The sequence below is a fragment of the Triturus cristatus genome, chromosome 10, assembly GCF_964204655.1.
Source record: "Triturus cristatus chromosome 10, aTriCri1.1, whole genome shotgun sequence".
NCBI lineage: Eukaryota > Metazoa > Chordata > Amphibia > Caudata > Salamandridae > Triturus > Triturus cristatus.
The window spans coordinates 588660053-588686651 of NC_140593.1; the positions used below are offsets into that span (position 1 = coordinate 588660053).

The window sequence follows — 26599 nt, forward strand, 5'->3', positions numbered from 1 at the left end:
AAAGAGTGTGACATCAGCAAAAAGTGGGGGTAACCATAAGAAGTAGACACTACTTTTCTGCAGGTATTTATGCCTGTTTCGAGTCTATTTTCTTCTTTGGAGAAAATGTGCGTGGTTTAGAGATTTCAATATACCGTGATAGCAATGGCATTTGAATGGGACATCATATTGAGCAAGTTTTTCACAGTGCCTAGAATTCTAATGAATTCTTGATAGTTATATGAAAGGGGTTTTCAATTTATGGGTCTAAGCTAAATACTTTATTTTGTTATTTTATTTGGACGAAGTTGTGCTTTGTTTTCAATGTATTAACAGCAACTAGGTAGTGAATCCGAACAGAAAAGCAGGAGGAACACCACTGTCTAGAGCGCTTGCTATGTAGCAGTTCCTCACATAATTTCCTAATGACCATGACCCTATTAGTCATTCATAAACTCCCAGAACCCCATCTTGTGCTCACAGCCAACAGGAACGTCCACTGAATACTGTTAAAAGTCATTGAGAAGTTTGAATCCTGATTGGCAGTGAGAGAGGACCTTGTGAGGACCTTTCCACCTCGTCATTTAAATTGTTTTGTAACAGGGGTAGCCTCTTGTAACTCTCTTCCTCCCACTCTGATCCCACATTTTCCCACCTGCGGTGTGCTTGCACCAGAGCCAGTCAGGGGTTTGTATGGCAGATACACTGAAGGTTTATCGAAGGAGACAGAGAGATGAGGAAGAATACTAGAAGAAAGAGAAGAGGACAATAGGGAAGAGCGAAAATAGCCTGACCCCGGACTTCCAACCCTTGTGGTTCCTGAGTCATGTATGTGAAGACTCTAGGGTGACCAACCGTCCGTAAATTTCACGGACAGTCCGTAATTTCGTCCGTGTGTCCGTTGTCCGTGAAGGATTCTTTAACGGACGCCATTTGTCCGTAATTTTAACCGGGCACCGCTCGCACAAACCTAGGCACAGCTTCCACCCACCTCCCTTCTTGACGCCGATGCTGCTGAGGTCGGGTGTAACAGACTCCGATGCAGTACCAAAGCTCAGATCCCCAGCAGCATCGGAGAGGCACAGCGGGATGGCAGCCCTCACACCTTCAGCCCTTGATGAGCTGTTAAGAGGTGTTTGAAGGTGACAGAGGGAGGGGCCGCAGCTTCAGGGGCATCTATTCAGATGCAAACAGCCCTGAATGCGTCATGTCTGCAATTTAGAGGGGCCTCACACGTTCCCTTTCTGCCCAGGGCCCCAAAAATCGTAGAACCGGCCCTGATTACCCCGAGGCAGCACGTGGTTCTCTTCACAGAGCTTAATTACTGTCACTAAATTGTAAGCAAACCTCGGTTCTTCAAACATGCAGTCTATATCATGTAATAAAATAAAGACATGGCACAATCGCACCCACACTGATTAACAAAGTATGGAGGACAATCAGTTAAATCAGTTCTCTTGGAGTATCTCATTTAAGTACTGTACATCACAGTGGGGGTTAGCAAAACTAACATTTTAGAAAGAGAGCCTGTCTTCTCTTGTCTTGTCCAGGAGGGGGTGAGGAGCCCTACCCCACCCTGGAAGAGACCAAGATGATACTAGAATACTGCATACCCACCCTGGTGGATCCTGTTCCCCCGCCTGTGATGGCTCCTGCCCCCTCCCCCTGTGGTGGCTCCTGCCCCCTCCCCCTGTGGTGGATCCTGTCCCAGTCCTGGAATGGCTCCTGCAGCGAGAGTAAAGTTCATGATGGGCCTCTTCTCAAAAAGGATCACCTCAAAATTAATATGAAAAGGTGGGCGAGTGAGTAAGTGAAGGGATGGCTGGATGGCTGGATGAATTAGTGAAAGGGTGAATGGATGTATGAAAGATTGAATAGATGGATAATGAGAGAGGATGGATGGATTGATGAGTGAGTGGAAGGATGAATGAGAGAAAAGGTAAATAGCTGGATGTATGGGTGGAAGGGTAGCTGGATGGGTAAATGGGTGGATGGATGAGTGAAAAGGTGGATGATGAGTGAGTGGGTGGATGGATGAGTGAAATGATGGATGGATTGATGAATTGATAAGTGCAAGGGTGGATGGAGGGATGAGTGAAAGGGAGGGTAGATGGACAAAAGGATGAATAGATGAGTGAAGGAATGAAAGGATAGATGGATGAGAGAAAGGATGGATGAGTGATAGGGTCAATGGATGGATTCATGAGTGGATGAGTAGATGGATGGGTGGGTGGGTGGATGGATGGAATGAAGGATGGCTAAGTGAAAGGGTCGATGGCGAGAGAAAGGGTGGAAGGATGAGTGACTGGGTGGATGGATGAGTAAGTGAAAAGATGGCTGGATGGGTGAAAGGGTAAATGGCTGGATGGATGGATGAGTGAATGGATGGGTAGAAGAGTGTACAGATGGATAGGGTGAAAGGGTGGATGGATGGATAATGGATGGATGAGTGAAAGGATGGATGAAGGGATGGATGAGTGAAATGATAGATGGAAAGATACATGATGGATAGGTTTGCAAATGGTTGAATATGTTTGGATATGGCTGGGCTTACTTATATACTATTGCGCAACCTCCTCTGATGGTCTGTAAAACGTACCTATTGTCCTGAATTTTGACCTCCTGTCCTGAATTTGTGTCCTGAATTTTGACCCTTTGTCCTGAATTTTTACACTCACCGTCCTGAATTTGCACCAATGCCAGTTGGTCACCCTAGAAGACTCAGCACTTTTTTGTTGTGGCGCCGTCTTACAGACTGGCGTCATAATGCTGGGTGTTTGGGTGCTGTCTACCTCACAACGGGGTGATGAACGCTCACATTAATAAGGAGGTTCTCCTTATCTGAGCAGACTATTGAGAGGTTTCTGCCGTGAGGTTTACGGTAGGACCAGTAAGTATAGAAAATGTTGAGGAAACTCATTTTTATTGTACTGACCTACTGTGCTGGAGTCAAGAAATTACCTTTTTCATAACTCTGATTTGTTACAATATCAACCATTTAGCTAACTTACTAAAGAACTGCAATATTTTTTTCGTAGGTTTTTTTAGGTAACAGGAATGAATGAAAATAGGAGTTCTTAGTCTAAACGTTTCTTGTACATATCAAAGAATAGAAACAGTGGCAGGAGGCCCAGCAAATGATTGTCATTATAGTTAATTATTTCTCATCTTTCAATTAAAAATACGCAGGAAAAGCTAAATTTAATTGAATCTATTAAAAGTGCACAGGTTATAGAGAAGAATTATTATAATTATATTCCTGCATATCATTTTTCTGTCCTAATGACACTTTTCCCTAGCTGCTGGCAGCCTTTCATTTACATTTTTGTATTTTAAAATCGCATAATGACAAACGGTGCTGCTATTATGGGAATTGCTCACCTCAAAAACATTGTTGAAAACGGAAACAGTCGGAAATTACCATCAAATGTGGGCTATGTACCAACCACACCATCTTCTCTGATTTTATAGTAGACCATATAAGGTTCTCTTTCTAATCTTAAAATTTCCACCTGAAGGTCTAGGAGTAATTCCAGTAAAATATTTATTTGCCTCTAGGGGCTTGATTTACCGGATGCCTTCCAGGCAGGCTTCTGCAAGCCACCGACATTTTGAGCTTGCTTTGATTTCAAACTTCTTCTGTTATGGGTCTCGATTACGAGTGCTCCAGGTTTAACGACCCTTGTGCTAGCACCATTTTGGGACAGATCACAAATACAGCTGGTGCTGAGTGTACCTCAGTTTGTAATTATAAATTGAGTAAAGTCCGAAACCTAGATTACTGTCGCAGGTAAAACCTGCCAAGTTCTAGGTTAGTTGAGGGGAAAGACCCAGCAACTACAGGATATGTGTGTTGTATTTACACAAGCCCAAACATCTCCTGTTATGTCCAGTTTTTGGGCCAAATAGAGAAATTTTACTTTTTATCTCACCTGATAAATTCAGAACCCCTGAGCATCGATTTTTAGTTTGAAGCATACCAGACAGAGCAGCTGTATGATTGCAGAGGCAACTTAGGACATGCTGAAGCTGACCTGGGAATGCGTTCCGACCATTGCCTTCTAACATTTGCTTGCTTTCTATCTGCTGGCTTTATTTGTTTTAGGCTGTTCAGTAGGTTTTTGTTCCTCGCTTTGTAGCATAGCCTGTTTACCACCTCTCCGACTGTCTTCTTGCATTACTCCACGAGTGTTCTCTTTCTGGGAGCTCTTTTTTTATTTTCCATGAAGCAATCTGCAAGAGTACATGTGTTTTCAGTTGTCTCCCTTGAAGGCTAGTACAGGAAGCAGTAAATATGCTGTATTTTTTGGTAGAGGTTTCCTGCCTCCTACCTTTAAGCTTGGCTGGTTCTGCGTATCTTTGCCACTACTAGTTCCAGTTCATCAATGTCACATGACTGTGAGGAACAATGAGCTTGTTTATTTTGGTCAGTGCTCTTTTCTAATATCATAACTTAATACTCTTCCTCGATTTCCGGCTCCTGCCATAGGTGCTGGAAGTAGGAGGAGTGGGTGGTGCTGAAGCATCCTCAAAATAATCATGCTGGAGTTCACAGACTTTGACACTTTGTTTGTACCTTGCCACATTTATTGTGCATTCAAAGACAGAAGCCAAATTTTAGGCTCTGTCTTCAGAGGGTCCTTGGTGTTTACTTTTCTTACTCTGTCTGCAAAGTGAGAGGATTTATTTCATATTCTTGCTGTTTACTGTGGGTGGGAAAGGCTGTAGTATGTTATTTTGTTCTGCCATTCAACAACCTTTAAGTGTCAGTAAATGAACTGTACAAATATTTTAGAATATATCAGAATTAGAAAAGCACAAATGAAGCACATTTTTTTGTAACTCTGAAGTGAGGTGCAAACATATCTTTTGATATGATCATAACAAATCAATACACTAGGTGATGCTGATTTCCACACATAATTGTTTGTGCGCTGTATAATTTTATCAGTAAAACTGTATGTCTGTGTAAATGTAATGGTCATTTCAATTGAAAATTTGTTGTCTGTAATAGCAGTGCGCTACCTCACCATGCATACTCCACTCTACGCCTCTCCACAACACGACACTCTGTCACTCCACTCCACGACACTCTGCTGCTCCACTTGCCACCACTTCACTCTATGCCACCCCACCCTATGCCACTCTTCTCCACTCTACGCCACTCCCCTCTGCACCCCTTTATGACACTATACTCCACTTTATAACCCTCCATTCTATGTCACTCATCTCTATGCCGCTCCTCTCTATGCAGCTTTACTCCACTGTCAGCTTTTAGCGGGGATGCGTTTAATGAACCACGTAGTACTCTCGTTCAGGTGATAGCAGTAAACCTTTTATTGTCCCAAATAACAAAGGAAATGTACAGTTAGTCCTCTTCTTCTTGAGTCTTCCTTGTTCAGCCACGCCAGTAGAGCCAAATGCCAGTGCCCCTCGGGGAAGAGGAAAGAGAAAACCAATGGTAAGTGTCCAACAATGGTGCACAGGGCTTTTAGGGGAAGTTGACAAAGTTAGGGGGGAATTTCACTAAAACAACAAAAAAAAGAAAAGTATCTCTTTGGCCCGTCACCGAATGTGCAAAAACAAATACCAGCAAAACCTCTTCTAGCAAGCTCTCTATCCAGTTACGTCACCGGTTGCTTAATTGCCAATTGGCTCAAGCGATTTTATAAGGTGTAACAATATACACAAAAAAGAAAGCAATTAAAAGAGAGCGTCCCTTAACTCATATCTCTCCGACCGATATATCAGTTACTCTTCCACGTCCTCCTTGTACCTCTCTCCCCACCTCCCTCTCAGGTCACAGACCCGGGTACGCGCCTTCTCTAGCCACGCTCCTCGACGAGCGTGGCGGGGCAGTTTGTAGGGACATTGGCCTCCTCGCGACTGGCGGTCTTCCTCCCTGCTGACCCTTCTTCTGAACTTCGGCTCTGGTCCTTGATCCCGCGATATCCACTCCAGCTTCGTGCCTCCTCAGCAGAGAACCCGCGCTCAACGATCTCTTTCAGGGTTTTCACGTCCGGAAACAACAGGGATTGGCTGGAAGAACCCGGGTTGTTCTCCTCCTTGTTGGGCTGTTCCATCCAATCCTTAAAGGTGCAGGCAGTCCAGGGAGTCTGTATCGAGAATAACAAGGCTGGATGTGACGGGTAAGCGGAGGGCCACGGGGTAATGTCAATAGCGCCCTCCTCCCCCCACATCCACTCTATGCCATTCCATGCCTCTCCACTCTATCCCACTCCACCCTACAGCACTATAATCCACTCCACCCTACACCACTCTGTTTTACTCCACTCTGTTCTACACCACTCCACTCCAATCTATGCCACTCCACGTCACGCTACTCCACTCTACAACACTCCACTCCATTCTAGACCACTCCAAACTGCAACAATCCACTCTACTCCATTTCACGCCACTCCACGCTACTCCAGTACACTCCACTATACTCTATGCTATTTTGCCCCCTCCACTCCACGCCACTCCACTCAATGCACAACACTCCACGCTACTCCACAACACTGTTCTCCACTCTAGACCACGACAATCTACAATGACACGCTACGCCACTCCACTCCACTCTGTGACACTTTACTCCATTTCAAGCCGGTTGGGCTTGCCGCTTTGCGGACAGCAGCGAGGCATAAAGCAACCTCGTTCCCGATGCTGAACGCTTCGCATTCTAGTTTTCTGGGAGTACAGCTGCTTCCGCTTTACTCGTCCGAGTTCTTCCAGTCACGGCGACGGAATCCTTGTTCTCCTGCGTCGAACTTTGGCTCCTCCACATATCTCTGTGAACCTATTCCGACGATGGTTTCTGGCACACTCCTCCTTACACGACGGTGGGTTCATGGCGCTCTTCTGTGTCGCGTTCTGATGTCTCCTGACACCCTATGTTTTCCGGGCTCCGCCTGGGACTCGCAATGGCGACATCCGGAAGATTCGTAATCCTACAAAGAAACTAGAAACAAAAGGCAACCAGTCTTTCTGTGCTACGGTAATAGCGTATACACACTACCAAAGTCTTACTTTGAATACAAGCGGTATTTTTACTTATAGTTGTTCTCCTCTGTGGAGATCTGCTTCTTTTCTTTCCTTTGCATCGTTGCATTCAGAGGGGTTCCTGGAGAAATAAGGGACAATATTAATTTTGCCTTATTCCTCACGTAAGTTGGCTGGGGCATAAGCGACTGCTGTTGGATGGATATATATATATATATATATATAAAGCTAGTTACTAAGAAGGAGGGCATTATATTGTACTGAAGCTCTTCAGATACTAAGGAACACTAGAAGAAAGATATAAGTGGGTGTCCTTAAATACTATTTAATTTCTTGACTTTTTCCAGAGCTTTGCACTGTCTCTGATACTGCCTGACTGTGCTTACTCAAGGCTCCGACGTCGGAGCCGTGAGTGAGCACAGTCAGGTTTGCCGAGAGGGAGTAGCCTTGATGAAGGTTTGACTATAGGCATCCCTTTAAACTCCTCGAAGGAGTTGTTTATCATTAAAATTGTGTTTACAGCAACATCAGGAGTGGGAGCATTATTTCTCCTTTGAGGTCCTGGCAAATAGCCTTGTGGTAGGGCTTGAAACTAGTTGCCCTACCAGGGAAGCAGTAGGTAATCACGCCTTGAGCTTTTTCCCGCATATCCCCAGATTTTAGCATATCATTTTAGGGGTAGAAAATAAAGTTGTTTTTGTCCCACTAATTTGATATTTTTTTACTTTTTTCACTTCTAAAAAACCCACTCCTTATTCATAATAAGAACACATAGGTGTATATGGACACCCTTATTTTTTTCTATTAAGTGCTCCCACATATCTGTAGGTAGCAGCATGCCCCTGTCCGTAGTGAACAGGCATGGACACTATGATAAAGCATGCCACCAAGGGGAAACCCGGGTGGGTGAGGGTTATCTGAAAGAAAAAGTTTTTCTTTCTCGACAGTCCCAATAAGAGGTCCCTTTTCCTTTTAATACTGAAGGGACTCCTTTTAGGTACGAGAATAACAATTAATGTTAGGAAAAATCCTTGTTCTCAGGTACCCCTGACTGGCCAAGTAACATTCTCAATTTCTGCATGCTTACTTCTATCATTGCTAGAAATTGTGTTTTTACTGAAATCAGTATCCCTTTTACCTGTTGAATGCGAAGGAGGAGATGTTCATGTCCTCTGCTTATTCCTTCCTCATTGCCTCTGAAATACAGAGGACAAGAATGTCTCGTCCTCCACATTGAGGGAGAAAATTGATGTGGTGTTTTTTTTCTCAAATATGTGGGGACAGCTTACCTCATGTCTTCAGGTTGTTATTTATTTTCATTCTGTGACACTCCCTGCCCACATAATGCTGAAATCATGCAATAAAACTGAAAGTAGTTGGTGACATTAGGCACTGTCTGCTTTCACTTTGGTTAGTGCTCAGGGGCATGTCTCAGCCGCTCAAGTACCAATCAAAGTAGGAGAGTTGCTGTGTGAAAAGTGACAATGTCACCTTTTAAACAATACCTTACTCTCGTGAATCCCTGCTTGGGGATTGCTGCAGGTTGGTGATACCCTAGCAGTGATCCACCTACAAGGCACAAGTGTTTTGGGGGGAGTGACGACCCCCTGGGAATGGACAAGTGCCCACTTAAAATTAAAAGCTTTATCCCTAATCTGCTTCCTGGGGGTAGGGGACGACAGAAAGCCCACTAGCGCGAGGGAATTTATTTTAAAGAAAAAAAAGTGTGGGTGTTCCACCCTGGAATTAGCAATCATAAATGATATGTAATTAAGAAAAGGAATAGGTGGGGTGACCCGACGTTGCATTCAGCCTACCTCCCTCCAATAAAGGCCTTACTCCCAATCTGCCCCACTAGAAAGAGCTGAAAGTCCACTGGCCACCAAGTAATGTTTCTATTTTTTTTAAAAGGGTCAATGCATCCCGGCCTGGCAATGGGCCATGCCCTTACCTCCTAAAGGGACCCACAGTCTTTCTAGCTTCCCTGAGGAGCAGATTGAAGAGCTTTCTCCCAACTACCCTTGTGGAATTGGAGGAGGGGTTGCAGGTCCTGACCAGGCATTGGGTCATTCCCCCAGCCTGTTAAAGCCTTCACAGTTTTTCTGGCCCCAGGAGAGGATATATTGGGGTTCATGCCATCAATTTACTCACCACATGGTGGTCAGAAAGCCCTCTGACCACCAAGCTTCTTCTTTTAAATTTTTAAATAGGATGGGGGTGTCCCTATCTGGCATTGAGCTAAACCATCACCCCTACTCCTAACATTCTTTCTATTCACCCACAGGGTCCTGGAGCATACCCAAAGTCATGGAGGGGGAGCAGAAAGGGGGGTTTACCACCTCTCTGCCAGTCCATATGTCAAAACTATTCCTAAAGAAATCACAATTTCATCTTGCTTCCTATGGCTAGACTCTTAGGGCTCTGGGTCAGCCGTAAACCAGGGAATACTACCCGCTCTCCGATTTTCTGAATCTAGGGTGGTATACTTTGCGTATATCCCATAACATTTGTTAACTAGAACGCACTGCGAATGTCAAATTATGGGTCAAAAAAAGGCTATTTTATCCATTATTTATATGACCGACAACTCAGGCACCTTCAGACAATATCCCAAGTCTTAGTACCCTATGTTCCCACTTTTGTCCCAATTGAAATGCTGCCTCGCATGTGTTAATGGACCTAACACGTGTCATTGGAACGGACCAAAATTATAACCATGTGAAAACTATAACCATGTGAAGCTAAGGGTTTAAAAATTTTTTTTTAAAAAGGTTCCCATTTGGGAATGCAAACACCAGGATACTCGTCTGCTGTTCATTGAAGATCAGTATACCTGTGCTTGTAGCGAGTCAGCAAGAAGCCTAATTAATGTTCATTAGTTAGATAGCTTTGCTGCCTACTGCAAATGGAGATGATTGATGTGGACATTTCGTAGATAAGTTGCATCACAACATCGTAGACCGGTCACAAAAAGTTGGTGCATAATTTATGACCACTTCTAGGACATCTGCCTCTGTGGTCCATGTGTACGAAATTGCGATTCCGAAATAGCGAATCCATGGAAATCACTATTTGGGAATCGCAAAATGGAATGTATGTAACCTGCGATTTTCTAATGGCGATTCCTAGGGATTCGAATTCGCTATTCAGAAATTGCAAAATAGAAAATTGCAAAATTGTGCTTTGTGGTGCAGAACAAAGATGTCAGACCAGGAAGATTATAAATATATGGTGTGTCCACAATCCAGAGGCCTAGGCTGGAAGTAAGGAGTCCTCCTGCATCACCACTGCCACTGAAGAACATCATCCCAGGAGAAGACCATGCCCGCAGAAGTTGGGAGAAGGGACTCAGAGTCTAGAAAGCGAAAAGTTATGTTTACTGAGAAGGAGCTAGAGCTCCTGACAGAGGAATGTGTGGCCCATATGGACCAACTGTTGGGAAAGGCCTCCTTCTCTGTGCAAAAGAGCCAAAAGACCCGGATCTGCACCAGCATCCTAAAGGAGGTGTACTCCCTAGGAGTCGCACAGAGGACAATTCTTGCTTTGCACATGGTTCAAAGGGAAAACGTTACACATACACAAGTTTTTATTCCAGAGGTATTCCATCTGTCTTAGCAACAGCAGTACCTGAATGTTTATTTTGGTGACAAAGGGCGTGCACTATAAAGGGAAGAAATTTCATGTAGTTTAATTTCCAGATTCAAAATACGACCCTTGACGAGGCATGTAATAATTTATATTTCAATCCCTAACATAAAACCTGCGCCCTGTCTATTGTTTTATAGGAAGGAAATTAAAATCATGCCAGTGCTCTGTGCGATCTCAGTGGCAGAAAGCGATTGTTTAAGTAGAACTGAGAAAAGGAACTCTGTCATAAGCAAAATGCTCTCTTTGGAGAATGAATGTAGCAAAGGAATGTGTCACCATCTCTTTTAGAAATTAAATGTCAGAGCTCTGGAAATAGTCAATTAATTTAATTTATGCAACGCTTTATGAGTGTGTGGTTTTAATAAAAAACATTTTACGTAATCGTTCACGTTGGTATAATTAGACAACGTGTTAAGAGTCAAGTGTAAAAAAAAGGGATACAATTTGAGCCACTGCATGGAGAGCTTTGCGCATCCGCATGTCGATCACAATTCATTAAACAATTTGCACATAGAAATTCGACTTAGTCATGAAAATGGCTTGAATTAGTAGTCCAAGGCTTTCAAATAGGGCGAATTTGCGCTTGTACATTGAGTTACCACAGCATGGTTTAATTGTGCGCTTGCGTAATTCTCTTGGCTAACCTTTAAAGTATGAGAAAACATACAAGCTCGAGAGTTTGCCGGTGTTCACAGACTTCTTCGCAGCCCATTTCCATCTAGAAAACAGTCGGGGCTTTACTCCCGTGAAGGACAGGAGAAAATCCCTTTTCTATGTGCAAATGGCAATAAACACTGTCAGTACTGTAGAGAGTGTACTGTAGGGATTTGTGCATGTGAAGAAATATTTTCCCTCTCAAGAGAAAAAAAAGAGTACATTGGCCAAATGTGTAGGCTTTTCCGCGTGAATAATTGTGTACTGTTATATTGTACTGTCGTTGCATTTGTATAGGTCTGCAAATGGTTGATGAGGTTCTAACGTGCTTTGGGGGATCGGTTGGACATTAACCAATAGATCACGCCTAGTTGCAAGGCATGGCCTTATAGTGTGGCCCAATATGGAAGTGTATTGGTGGCGTGCACGATGACCAGTGTTACCTCATCGCATGTTATTGAGTGCACCTGTGCGTGTGGTGGAGAGAAGTGTAGAGATAGGATGCTCAAGCTTATTTGGCGTCTGAATGGTTGACAGGCCATGGTAATGCAGGTGTGGTCTTTGTGGGAAGTGCATTGGGGTGGTGCATGGTTGGCAGTGGATGCGCTTATCATGTTGCTGCCAATGTGTAGCTGCACTAATGGGTGAGAGATAATTGTTCATGTGGTCATGTCCAATGTTCCCTCTAGTTATTCTTCCTGATGTGCGGCAATAGAATATTTGCTTGCACACTCTTCTTGCTCGATAGCCCATTGGCCAAGTGATGAGATGTACAACTAGGCAAACCGACCACCTACCACTTAAAGGTAGATAATAAGCACCGGCAATGCCAATGGGTCTGGCTTTTAAATTATGGTCACACCTCAGTCATTGATATCATGCATGCACTCTGTCATTCATCCTTGCACTAGTGCATCCATTAATCGCTTTTTCATTCTTGCTTTCACCCACTTCTGTAACCATTATACAACTCATACACAAATTCAGCGACACATGCAAGATAAAAAAGTAAAATAAAAAAATAAAACATGCTATTGTCTAAAAAATAGCAGACTTATGATTGCAATAACAAATTTAAACAAAGCAGCAGGTGAGAGTTTTGCAGTGATCTTGTACATAGTGGTGAATGTCTTGTAATGGTATTGTAAATTGTGGATGGCTGACTCCTAGTTAGAACCGTTCTGGCCATCCAGCAATAGTGAAAACAATGATACAATGTGGATAACATCATCCCATGATGGTCAGTTAATATAGATGCAGTGGCTGTGTAGGTTTCAGTATACTACAGATGAAGGGCGCATCAAGTAAGTAGCCAGTTACCACTGTCTTTTATGCTGTAGCATGCTTTAAAAAGGAAAATAAAAAGGCGCCTGTAAGTAGAAAATGGAAATCTAAAATAATGGCCTACCAGCTTTGGCATTGAAGCACTCATTTTCAAATGGATTTGCACATGTGATCGGACAAATGTCGTCACTTAGAGGGCAAGAGAGCCAATGAGTGCATTGGGCTGAACAATTGGCAGTGGTTTAAGCTGTCATGGATTGAAGGAGAGTGAATATGACACCCATACAGACCAGTGACGGAAAAGGGCTGACCAAATGACCCCTTCTGTATTTATATGGATGCATATTTGTGTATACATTACCTACTGGCTTGTGCCAGTAGGTAGTTATATTTAGGGCCATGTTTCCATAGGAAAAGTGTTTTTTGACTTGCCTGAATCTTTGGTGCCATTTGACGAATCTTTATGAAATTTCCTCAAAAATGTTAACACTCTCTTCAGCTGCTGTCTGTTTTGGAGTGATCCGTGACACGGGGCCCGAGGAAAAAAAGGGGGGGGGGGCCCAAAACGCATTTTCCCCAAGTTTCTTCCCATAGGGATTTTAAACACAGCTTCAGCCCGAACTGCTTGACGGAATTACACCAAATGTGCCAGAAAGCTAGCTCTTGGTCTGGAAAGAACGTTTTTTGTGATTTGGTGTAAATCCGTATATCCTCCGCAGATCAGCCTAGATCCGCAGAAGCAGACCCCAATTTCGAAAAAAATATACAATCACTCACAGACCCACACCTACTCACACACACACACTCACTCACCCTTTTGCACACCCACACAACCACTCACCCACCCATACAGCCACTCACACACCCACAAAACCACTCAAGCAACCACACAGCCATTCCCACGCCTACTCTCACTGCCACTCCCACACCCACCTGGTGGCCAACCTCTGCCATGCACAGCCAAAACTTCTACTCAGTGATTGAAACTCTTGGCCCTGTGTTTAGCAATCATTGCACCATATCTTTCAGAGGAAAGCTGTGTGCAGATTATAATTAGGCCCTGGTTCTTTCTAGACTACTGAGATTTGCTTAATTTTGTCATTAATTCTCCTTAGAAAGTCAGCTTTCACAGGCTGGAGACGACTCTTCCTCCAACAATACTTTCACTGGAGTCTCATCTTTCCTCTCAGAATGTGGCATTTTATCTTCTAAGATCTAGTCTCTACCTCAGTAGTATTTCTTCCTAGGATCCTCATGGTAAGGGTAACATTTTGGGTGACAGAATTCACTGAAATTGATTCATTAGAGTAGAATAGAATGTGTTCTATAATTTGCCTATAATCGTATACAATGTTGCATAATTTTGCCTTCCATTTGAGACCCTATATTCTGCCATTTCCAGCTTAACTATTGAAGTCAGCAGTGAAAGTCCAGTTATCTTTTTCTCTTGAGGTATTCATTATTTGACCTAGCTCACGAGACAGACTCGGCTCTGGTTGCATTGCACAGTGACATCAGTTTGGGGCTTGACACCGGCAGTATTACGAACTTGGTCTTTCGTGACCTCTTCATGGCTTTTGATATGGTCTTTCAGTCAATCCCATTCATACTCATTGACAGGTTTCAAGATTGTGGAGTAGGTGGTTTTGCTCATTGTCTGGTCTGTTCTTTCTTAGCCAAATTTGAGCAAGCAGTTTCTCTGCCACCACTTCACTCCATGCTCTTTCAGTTTTCTTGTGGGGGCCACAACTCGATTCAGTGTCTTTATGATGAGTTGGCAGGGTATGCCCAGACATGTGTCCCTTGCTCGCTTTGTCACTGGATTCAAGCTAGCCTTGCTTATGAGGGGTGTTACCCCGAAACTGGTCCCAGGATGCTAGTTTCCGGTCCAGGGAAGACCTGTCTTGGCAGTTCGGGCTGGACTGTTCCCATGAGGGACAAGGTCAAGACTGATTTGCATATCGCTGGGTCTGACCTGGTGTGGCCAAGTGAGCTAAAGAACGATGATGGATTCAACCCAGATCTGTGACGGGGGGTGAGTGTCTGAAAAGCTTCAGCACTCTGTCCATCATCTCTTTTTGTTTGCTTTATGATATTCCTTGCCACACTTTTCAGCAGGGCAAGGCTTGGGCTTTTTGTACTACCCTGATTATACACAGCTCCTAATTCAAATACATACATCTGTATATCTAACTCAACTCGGGTGTAGAGAGTTTATGCCTGGCATTACCAGATGGATGGCTGAAAGCCAGAATTTAACCAAGTAAAATAACATGATTATTCCAGGAAATTCTTCTTGTTAAATTAGGCCTTTTTTCAGATTTGATGTGTACATCAACAGGTACTGCCTGCAGGTGAGAAATCTTGAAATTATTTTTGACCAGTTCCCAACCTTTCAGTCACAGTTACTGTCAAAAAGATCCTCATACGGTTTCGTCCTTCTTCACACGTTTACTCTTTGCTCTCTCTTGCAGCAGAAAACCAGTTACACAGGAACTAATTCTTTGCATTTGGTCTTTGGGATTTGTATCTATTTTGTCCTCCCTAAACATACAGTCTAGTGTCTGTAGACGACTCAAAATGCTGCCATAGTCAAAGCATGCCATTTATTTTCATTAAGTCCTTATATATCACCTGCAATTGCTAATGTGGACCTCAGCAGTAAATGCTGAACGTTATGATACCAAACTTGGCATGAATGTAGAACTTTAATAAGAAAGTGTGGTTTTCGTTGTTTGCTGTACCTCCATGCTCGATGGGCCTGAAACGATGAACACTTTTGTATATATTGTTGGCTGAGATTGTGAATTTGTGTAAATTGACAAATTCAGTGAGTCACATTCACATTTTTCAAGGAGGGTAATTGGCTGATGAAGGCCTAAGTTATTTTGTTTCGCAACCTTGAATCAAAGTTTTGGACAAATTTGTGAGCTTAGCATTATGAATACATTTTACAGAGAGAGAATGAAAGCTCTAATAACCAGGTGTAAGCAAACAGGGGGTGGCGGATAGATATGAACACAGAGGAGTAGAAAAATAGCAAGAGAAATTATTATTGCAATTAAATAAATTTCAGAGCTTGTGAATTCCTTATATATTTCACAGGACATGGCTACTATTTTGGAATCAGAAACAGCCATCATTTTACCAAATTTGCACATTTTAGGAAATTGTGACCTTTAGGAAATTTGCACATTTCATATATTAAAAATGGTCAGCCCTTTCTTCCGACGCAGCAACAGCGTAACACTCTCCGCTACCACTAATTTGGGGGTTTCCGGGCTTGTGATTTCCCATTCTCAGCACGAGTTTAGTCCAAGGTAATGTTCCACGGATGACAAGATGCATTTTGTTTTATGTTGGTTATGTCTTACTATTTTATGCAGTGCTAAAACCTTCATCTCAGTAGCTTTCGGCTTGGGAAACCCAGTTTGCCTCCCTGTTATCTAAATTAGGCGACATCCATTTTGTAATAGCTTCGATACAAAGAAGGTTCAATGTGCAATTTCTTTTCACGGTTTCATGCTTCTACATTAGTTTGTGTCCAATTACTGTTCAATTAATCTTAATAGTCCTCGCGGTTCTTTCAGGATGTGTAAAACCTGGGCCAGGGAAAAGTTTTTCTCTCTCATTTAAGGGCATGCTGTTGAAACTGGAATCGCTTTGACAGGTTTGGCCTGATAATACCAGAAGATTAATGAAGCGTCCTCACTAGTACATATATTGAGTTTGACAAAGATCTTTAAATTCAACTTTGCTCAGGGTCACTAGTGTGATTAAGAGGAACATTTATCATAAACAGGGTTGCACAGATTTGCTGAGTTTTTTGTTTCATATACTTGAAATAGCATCAGATGTTCAGCGAATTCTAGCTGTTTTATGGTGGGTCAAGACGTTTAAAAGGAAAAGTTCTCAAACGCACCAAGGAAACAGAATTATAAACGATTAACAACATCTACAATACACGGAGCTACTGGTTTCAGTCCAGCATCTTAATAGCCCAGGGATATCCATCGGTATTTATTATGCTGTGCTATGTGAACAAACGTTTCAGTTTTCTTCATAAATGTCGAGCGGCCATTGCAGAAGAACCCACTACATGAAAATTCATTTAATACCTAATTGTACTGCAATCTTCAAGGTGTAAGCCTACCTCTTCTTTGGTTATCAATTTCACTTATTTGAACAATTTAGCTTCTGCAAGAGCATCATTAAATATGTTGAATCTGAATGCCATGGCTTGTCTGCTTAAAAAAAATACAATTATTTTTCACTCATTGGATTATGTTACCTATGTGGTTTGTTCAGAGGAGTTTCATTAACAGTGTATATTAGTAGGTTCCGGGTAATTTCATCACGAGGTGTTCACAGACACACCTTACATGCTGGTGATCACTTTGTTTTTTGATTTGCAAGACATGGTTGCCTTTTTTTATTTATACTCTTTCTACTATCCCTGCATTCTGTTGTAGATCTGGTTACAAGCAGTTTCAAAGATTCCTTATTGTCTGTTGCACTATCTCAGTGATATTTTTCTTCTTAAAGCTACAATGCTTTATCAAACGTTTTGTCACGTTCAACCGTTTATCTCAGCCTTGGAATGTAAAGCAAAGCAATACTTTTCTACAGCTCATGAAATGGAGGCATTTTTAAATTTGTTTCTCAGGACTCGAGTGTGAGCCTGACCCTGACCGTGACTTGGCCGCTTTGATGGCTTTTCTTTTTACAGTTCGGGTTTACTGCCAGGATAATCCATCAGTCTGCGAGCTCACTCTCAATGGGCAGCAGGACACCCATTCGTGAAGTGCTCTGAAATCGGCACAAAAATGGTTGCAACCTCAGGAAGGGTTGACATCCTCAAAACTCTGCTCCTGGTTTGCAAACACACACTCTAATCCCAATCCACCAACGAAATAAACCTATAAACCATTGTTGCCTTTTCTCACCACAGACACACACCCCTCCTCATGGCCTCTCAGTTGTTGAGCGGCCTCAGGATTGCTTTTCATTCTAGGGCTTGTAGCCAGGAGCCACATGGTGCATGTGTGTTGAAGGCTGTAGCAGACATTGTTATTGATGTATTTACATTACTGACATGATAACATTATAATTGCTTGTTTATAGCTTTCTTGTTTAGGAAGTGCAGCCTGTTTGTCTTTATGATAGACTCACGCTATTCACTAATCACACTTGCACTTTCATTTATTTTACGTTGCTGTCATAATACCATGTTGGATTTACAGATTTTGTTTTTTTGCACACAACCTCCCTTAGATGTGAGGTAATAAAAGAGTGAGGTTCATGACAAGTTATTGTTCTGTACTCACTGTGCGAACGGCCCAACAAGGGCATCTAGAGGGCTCCTCATTTTAGAGATTGATAGACCTGACAGCCTTAGGGTGTTCTTCCCCCAAACTCTGTGCCTGCTTACCTCATCTTTTGAGGTTGGTTTTAAGACTCTGAGCACTTTACCACTGGTAACCAGTGCTAAAGTGTAAACATGGTTTGATTGATATATTCACAATTGGCCGATATAATTTACTTATAAGTCCCTAGTAGAGTGCACTGCATGTTCCCAGGTCCTATAACTGTAATGCTACCAGTGGGATTGCAGCACTGCTTATATCACCTATTCAAGTAGCCCTTCAAACAGGTCTCGGGCCTGCCATTGCAGAGCCTGTGTGTGCAGTTTTACTGCCATTGTGACTTATCATTTAAAACCCTTTCCCAAGCCCTAAAATCCCCTTTTATTACACATAAGTCACCCCTAAGGTAGGCCCTAGGAAGCCCGTAGGGCAGGGTGCTGTGTAAATGAAAGGTAGCACATGTACTGTGATGTTTTGCATGTCCTGGTAGTGACAAACAGCCTCTTTTGTTTTCGCTACTGTGAGGCCTACACTTTTCATAGGTTAGCATTGGGAATTCCTTATTACAGTTAATAAGCTGTAATTCCTGATTGAGAGGGCATAGATCAGTCATGTTTTGTACCTATGGATTTTTAATGATAAATCCTCTTTACTGGTAAAGTCAAATTTATCATTACAACTTTGAAAATGCCACTTTTAGAAAGTCAGCATTTTTCTGCTCTTTGCCCTTTTGTGCTTGCAGCCGGTCTCTGATCAGTCTGGGGTAGGTGACAGCTGGACTTTGTGTATTACCTCCAGACAGCCACACACAAAGGGAACTTAGTCGTGACTTGATGGATATTCCTGGGAGGATGGGAGGGAGGACTTGGGCACAGCCTCACACTTGCACCTGAAAAGGCTGTGTCCTGTCCATACACAAAGAGCTGTATACCACCCTGTAGTGAGTCTGGAGCCATGGCAGGAAGGCAGGATCTCTGTGCACTTCAAAGACCATTCTTTGAAGTCACCGCCACTTTAAAGGCACCACTGGGTATAAGTACTGGGACTCCAATCCAACCAAGACAGTACACTTCTGGACCTGAAACCACTCTGTCAAGAAGATGAACTGCTGTGCTAAAGGTCTGCCACTCTGTTGGAATGCTGCTCTGGAAGACTGCTGCTTCTTTTTGCTACCAGTCTGCCTACTGCTCTCTCTGACTGAGTAAAAACTGGACCTACATCACTTGAACCCAGACTCCAAAGGCTAGCTGTCTAGTCTCCTGATCCAAGGTCTCAGAGACATAACAGACTTCAACTCCCCCTGCTGATACACCAAGGACCATTGGAAGTGGGCCTGAGGTGTTGTGCTACTTCACTGATACATCCTCTGCTATGAAAGCAGAATCAACACATTGCCACCAATGCAGGAGCAGGACCAGCACATCACATCTGTAACTATTCATCGCCGTCTGAACTTCTGCATTACCGCCACTGCAGAGAGCCGATCGACATATCTGCTCGGGACGGGACAGGTCTAGGAGACCTCGCTCATGTCAGGCGTAGGCCTCTGCGCACATACATTAGTGTGAGGCTAGGGCCAAAATCAAAAACCAGGATACGAAATATAGGCAGTCATGGCAAAGGAACATGACTGTATCCCAAGCAGGGAGCATTCCTGTCTCAACGCTCCTCCCAGGGGCGTAACACAGGCCCCCCATACCCCGCGGTGCGGGCGGGGCCCAGCTGCAGGGGGCCCCCTCAGAACAGAACTACGGTCTGAGACCTCCGGATAAAATGCGGAGTGGGGCCCCTCTGTGTACATTGCAGGGGGCCCCTTAAACTTTCGTTATGCCACTGGCTCCTCCTGCTGATTTTTCCCACATATAGCAAGTTTCCTACTCTCACTGATTTCAGCTTTTCGCTGTCTGCTAGGTTCACTCTAACCTCGCTTTTCAGTCCAATATAACTGTAATCTCTCTATTATTTTTAAAGTCTGGATTATTACTTTTTGTTTATGGCTACTTTTGCTCCATGTACTCTTGGTCCATATATGCATAATAGATCTATAACCTAGCTGGCAATCTTGTTTTCAAACATCCCCTATTAATGACTGCTCTGTGCCAAGCTACCAGAAGTTAGCTGAGAGGTAGTGTGTAAAGTATTTATGCAGTTCTTCAAACAGTAATAACATGAAAACACACCACAAGAATAATGCCACACCATTTAGAAAAATAGAGCACAGTTTAATAAATAAAACTCCGCCAAAACAACAGAAATCTAATCAGCAGAACCAGAGATATGCAATTTTGAAGATTTCAGTGAAAATATCACCAAAAAAATACAAAGGGCCAATTGTGATTATCTGGTCACGCCAGACTGCCGGGACAAATTCACATGCTCAGGCCGACCACGATGGAGCGTGGGCCAGCTACAGGGACCCACTTAGGTCCACTGACGCAGTACCTTAATCCTGGTATACGATCTGTGCAGCGTTGCTTTGCATAACTTTGCATTGTCCGGCATCGGTTCCAGTGAAGCTGTGCAGCGAGGCTTTGCATCCATTCCGGAGAGCAGTGCGGCGTAGCTTCACGTCGATTCTGATGGGGACCACAGCTGGGCTTGACAAAGTACCTTAAACCCCACTTTCAAGGGCCCAGGACCGGTGGGACACCTCTACCTTTTCCTTGTAGGCAGTAAAAGTGGACACGAGCACACCATGTGCTCCAAAGGCAACACAATCTAAGTGGGTGACACTTCCTGTTCCACAAGACTTCAAATTAAGCAATCAGTATATAACGAAAGCGAAACCTAAAGTACTTAAGTTTTCAAACTGGGTTTAAAGTTCAAGACAAATACCTCTGAGATGTGTCCAAGTAAGTGTCAGGGGTATAATTTGAGTGCTTGTAAACCTGTAGACGGGCTAAATCTATTTGTTGCGAGATGACCTTTAGGGTCTGCTTTATAAGACCTTTCCGAGACTAACGCAGCATTCTTGAAAGCTCTGGGAAGGAGGTAGATTATTCTGATTTATAGTGTTACTGACATCTGCAATGCTCAGAGTTAAACTGCAGTCGCCTGACAATTGCAGCTCGTTATATATATATATATATATATATATATATAATATATATATATTACCTACTGGCGGTCGCCAGTAGGTAGTTATAGTTAGGACCCTCTTACCATAGGAAATCCGCAACATTCTATTTTGAATAACTTTGGCGCCGGTCGACGAATCCTCGCGAATTTTTCAAAATAGGTGGGGCGCTACGCTCCGCTCCTACCCTGAAAGTCTCGGGGGGATTCGTCAAGCGGGGGCTGAGATAAAAGGGGGGTCCCAAAACACGTTTTTCCCATGCATTTTTCCATAGGACCTTTAGACAGAGCTACAGCCCGAACGGCTGAACAGAATTTAATGAAATTTGGCAGAGAGGTAGTCCTCAGGTCAAGGAAGTGCCTTTTGTAGGTGTGGTGTAAATCTGTTCAGTAGATTCTGAGAAAATAGCCTTTAAATCAATATATATATCTGAGCCAGCTTACGGTGCGCTTACGGTGCGCTTACCGTACGCGTACGGTGACGTGCGCGAGCGCGATTCTGATTGGCCGTTAGATCTTAGTAAACATTTGAATCGCTCGAAACCAGGAAGCTGCGGCCGCCATTTTCTCTCTCGCACTCTGACAGGGGGTTGAAAAACAAAGTGCAAAAACATGTAAAGGGGCTGTTTAGACAGCTCCCAAGCACCTAGCCATGTCGAGGGAGTCCCCAACGATCCCCCAAGTGAAAAAAGGCAATTTTAATTTTTTCGAAAATTTCGCCGATTACGCTTACCGTACGCGTACGGTAGCAAATAATAATAAAAAAAAAAAAATATCCACATTCTCCCCACCCCGTGTGCAAATGGTTCCCGAAGGGCACCATTTGTGCATGGCTTATTAGAGCCTAACAAAACATATATTTTACCTGTCACAACGATGCTCATCACATGTCCTCCATGTGCGCACGGTGCGCGAAGCGCATCGTGCGTTCATGGCCCATCTAGCGTAACGTGGGCACGCGGTGCGCGAAGCGCACCGCGTGCTCACTGTGCGCGCACGGAACGAACTGCGTTAAGTGGGCGCGCACGCCACAAATGGCGTAAAGTAACTTAGCATTTAAAAAACCGTACACATTCACTGAAAAAACCATAGGTTTCACACACGTTATAGTTAGGAATTAGCATTTAAAAAACCTTGCAAATTCACTGAAAAAACCATAGGTTTCACACATGTTAAAGTTAGCTGGACATTTTACTGATAAAAAACCAATGAAATTCCCCCGTTATAGTTACTGTAGGCAACTATAACTCACGCGACCGTAATCCTCTGCTGATGACATATGTGTCTTTATGAAAAAAAAATATTTGTAATATATGTTTAGCTAAAATTTAATGGAAGAAGACATGGGCAAATAAGTGTCTAAATACAGTATTAGCATCAGCAGAGGATTATGGTCGCGTGAGTTATAGTTGCCTACAGTAACTATAACGGGGGAATTTCATTGGTTTTTTATCAGTAAAATGTCCAGCTAACTATAACATGTGTGAAACCTATGGTTTTTTCAGTGAATATATATATATATATGATGTTTCAGCAACTCTTCTGTAGTGTTAATGCAATTGCATGCATAGTTTATAACTGCTTCCATATGTTTTACAATTAATGAGGCTAAAGCAAACTGCAACCGAATTTTACAATGAGAAGGTTGAAGTGCGGAGGCCAAGTAATAATGTAATTTTATTAATATAAAGGTTATTCAGCTCATCTATTGTTTTCTCATTAAAAATCATAGAAGCATGCAAAAGAGTCACAATAAGTTTAGTATTAGGTGCTATAATTGATGGAGGAATAGCCAAGTCGCCATAAGTTTGAAAATATTTTTTCAGCGATCGAGTAATTAGACAAACTTTTATCAGCCTGTTAGCTAGGTGCTCTGCCCAAGTAAGATTCTTGTCAATTATTACACCCAAATAATTAAAATGTACCACTTCTTTAAAGGAACTACCACCACGTATATGACCCGGAGAAACTCTGTTGCACCCTAAAGACATTTCAGTTTTAGTTCAGAAATCAGAAGAGTGAAGGCAAAATGTTTGGGGATGACCCGCATAAAGGGCCAAGTCCAACATGAGAAGAAAGCAGAACTGGCTGAAATAGGATCCACGGGGTAAAATTATTTAATAGAAGAGACAGAACTGAAGTGTGAAGTGTTGAAGTTACTTATGAGCAGATTTCATAACAAAGGATTGGAGAAGATGCAGAAGGAAGAGACAAAACAAAGTTCATCTGTGCAATTTACATTTTCTAAAGCTTACACCTCCTATTTAGCAGCTTATGGGAGGATAACATGCCTTATTGTAGCATTTTAAAGGCCCATGGTATGATTTATTTTATATTTCTGAGAAGGTGAGCAAATTCCTTAAGGAAAGGATGGAATTGCATGGCAGCATTTTTTTTATTTGATGGAAAAGGGCTTGGTAATTGCAGAGGGTGCTGAGGATGGGTGGCCTTATACCAGGTATACTTATTTTTTATTTAAAAAAAAAAAAAAAGGTATTTGGGATAGGTAGGGGTGGGTAATGCTGAGGGCGATACGAGAGTGGCAGGGGAGGAAAAGTAAGAGGGGTGGGCAATAAGGCGCCAGGTATATAGGGTAACCACCCGGTCATTTCGGACACTGTTTCCATTCATAGACTCTGTGTGATATCCAAATGCATTCTGGGTGTGTAAGTGAAAGGTTCAGTACTGGAGACAATGTCTATAATGATCTGGTGTGAGGTGGGCAACCTACAGGTGTAAGAAGGGGCAGCGAGCTGACGCAGGTGATGTCATGTTAGGTATTCCTGCCCCGTGACTCTTCTACCCCTGCACAGCAGATGAGAGCAAGAGGAGATGAAATGTGGGGGTGGAGGCACACATAACACAAAATGGAACATGCCTAACTGTGAATAAGGAGCTATTTTGTACTCAAGATTACCTTTTGTTGTATATTTGATGTTACTCAGAACACCTCAATGAAAACATCCCTTTTTTGTTCACATAATTACATAGTTCCACAACATTTGTGCATTTTAGCACTTTTAATCATATTTCAAATCCACATAGAGATATTAGTGGCTCTACCTACTTCTTGTTTCTGTTTGTTGAATAACGGATGAAAAATAGGGAGGACCTGTTCTCTTTTACAAAGCCACTAACTGCATATGTATTCAATCCGTTGCCAGTACAAGATTTCACACCGCAAAGATGTTCTCTGGTTCAAGGAAGGATATCTCGCATGCTTAGATCCATAGTATTTCTACATTACCTTGCAAAAAGTATAATTTCACAACGGAATAAAGGATTTCAAGCTGTCCCACGCAACCTAATATTGATATTGAAAACAAGTTTAATGTTACACATTAAATTGTACCTTATTAGTATGAAAACCTAATTGTTCATGCTGTACTAGAACAGCCTATTACGCGTTCTTAAATGTGTTACCCGTTTAGGGCTTTCATGGGACAGACATATTTTACAGATGACATGGGAGAGGTAATTATCATTCCATTATAATAAAAAAAAGCTTTATTTCATCTATTCCAAGAAAATAACTTTGTTTCATTGTAATGTCGAAAATTAGAGCAAAATGTATTTCTGATGAATGTTCTCCTGCAGATAACGCTCTCTCTTCGGTTGTTGTCAGGCGGATCTATAGCTAATTGCTGTGTCTTAATCCTATCCTCAGATGAACTTCGGCAACTGATTGTAGCGATGATGACAAGGAAGGATGAACTGGAGGAGCAGAGCAAGTATGTTTCTGTGGACTTTCAGCCCTACATAATATTAACATGTTATGACACCTGATGTTCAGAGCCATCACTCATGGATCTGATTAATAGAGGCAGATCGTTTGTTTATCTAAGAAACCGTTTGAAATATAATATATTTCTAGCTGGAAGATATCCCACTTCATTTTGATAGGTCTTTCAAACCTTCTGCAGTAGAGTTTTTATGTTTTGCGGTCAAGTCGTTTTAAAGCAACAAGGGTCTTGTGGTAGCGTTCAAGAAATAGTCTAGATAATTAGTCTGATTCATTGCATATTCCTAAATTGCCAAATGAGTACTTCCATTGCAATTCATGCTTGATGAAGGGCCTACTGAATGGAGAGGTGGCTCATTTACATCATTTATGCAAAGGATTTTTTCACCTTTTCAAAAGCGGCCGCTGAGATAATTGTTGTCCTTCTATTTCAAGTATTGTGGCGTGAAGTGGTGCTGCATATTGTTGCCGGCTTCAAATACAGACCCCAGCACAGTGCAAGTGTGGTTGGCCTTGTCCCTAGTTCTCTCCATCTCTCTGCTTGCTGATGGTCCTTCTGCAGTAGCACCAGGACACTCTTCGGAGTAACAGTCACACTATATAAATCTCCTACATAGACATAGATAGATCTAGGTGTGGCTCGCTTTCCTATTTCTTAAACCCACCTATCACCCAAATTATGGTTCCGCCCAAATCCCCAAGCACTTTCCACTCTACCCCCATATTCCCTTGAGCGCCTGCTTTGGCATATTACTGTGGCCTTACTAAAAGACTGGATATGCTATTTGGAAATAAACATTTATTACCATATTGTGGAGACATGCAGTGGGGATATTCAGCAGTCCTGCAGCATTAAGAGCCAAAATGCCAGAACATCCTGTCAGGATAAAAAATATGGAGAAGCAGGAAAATAAGATGCACTTTCCTACACGGATTATAATATATATAATGCAACTTCTGATTTAAATCAGATAGATATTAAAAGTGTAGCTAAGAGACACCTAGAAGGGGCTCTGTAAGTTAATGATTTCAGCACTGAAAGCTCTTTTTAAATCAAGGAATGCACACTAGCTCATCAGGGATGTTCCCTGTTATTGCAGATTGCACATGTGTGAAGTGCAAAGTGAAACTTTCAGAATCCTTCTTCAAAGACAGACACTGATCAAATCTGGAAGTACAAATTGTATTGTATTATAATTGCATTTATATAGTGCTTACTACCCCGACGAGGGGTCAAAGCGCTTTTTCGGTGAGAAGAACGCTACTCCGGGACCCATAAAGGATTAGAGTTGAGGTAGTATAGTGAAATATGAAAGTAATTTGAGTGGTGGATAGGTTAGTCAGCTATTTGGATTCAGAAGGATAGCGGAGGGATAGAAGAGGGAAAAAGGTTTGCATTTATATAGCGCTTGTTACCCCTGATGGGTTGTTAAATTGCTTTCTTCGGTGAGTAGCACGCTACTCCGGAACCCATAAAGGGTTAGTGGTAAATTAGTATAGTGAAATATGAAAGTCATCTGAGTGGTGGATATTAGTCAGTTATTTGGATTGAGAAGGATAGCAGAGGTATAGAAGAGGGAAAAAAGGTTTATTTATATAGCGCTTGTCACCCCTAATGAGGTGTTGAAGTGCTTTTTCTTGGCGAGTAGCACGCTACTCTGGAACCCATAAAGGTTTAGTGTTAAGTTAGTATAGTGAAAAATGAAATTTGAGAAGTGGACATGTTAGTCTGTTGTTTTGATTGAAAAGGATAGTGGAGGGATAGAAGAGTGAAGGACTTGGACTTTTTATTTGAGGTCATAGCAGTAGTGGGAGGCTTGGTATGAGTAAAAAGGGATGTGGAGGGGAA

The 26599-nt window shown here is 42.6% G+C and overlaps 1 protein-coding gene across 3 annotated transcripts in view; it reads left to right on the forward strand.

Annotated features, from left to right (window-relative positions):
- The window catches only part of SNX29 (sorting nexin 29), a 1557993-nt gene that overhangs the window by 411424 nt on the left and 1119970 nt on the right, over positions 1-26599 (forward strand). For all 3 annotated transcript variants that reach the window (XM_085632108.1, XM_085632106.1, XM_085632107.1), the window contains exon 12: positions 24676-24739. In XM_085632108.1, the coding sequence (XP_085488234.1) occupies positions 24676-24739 (64 nt within the window). The remainder of the gene's footprint in view (positions 1-24675; positions 24740-26599) is intronic.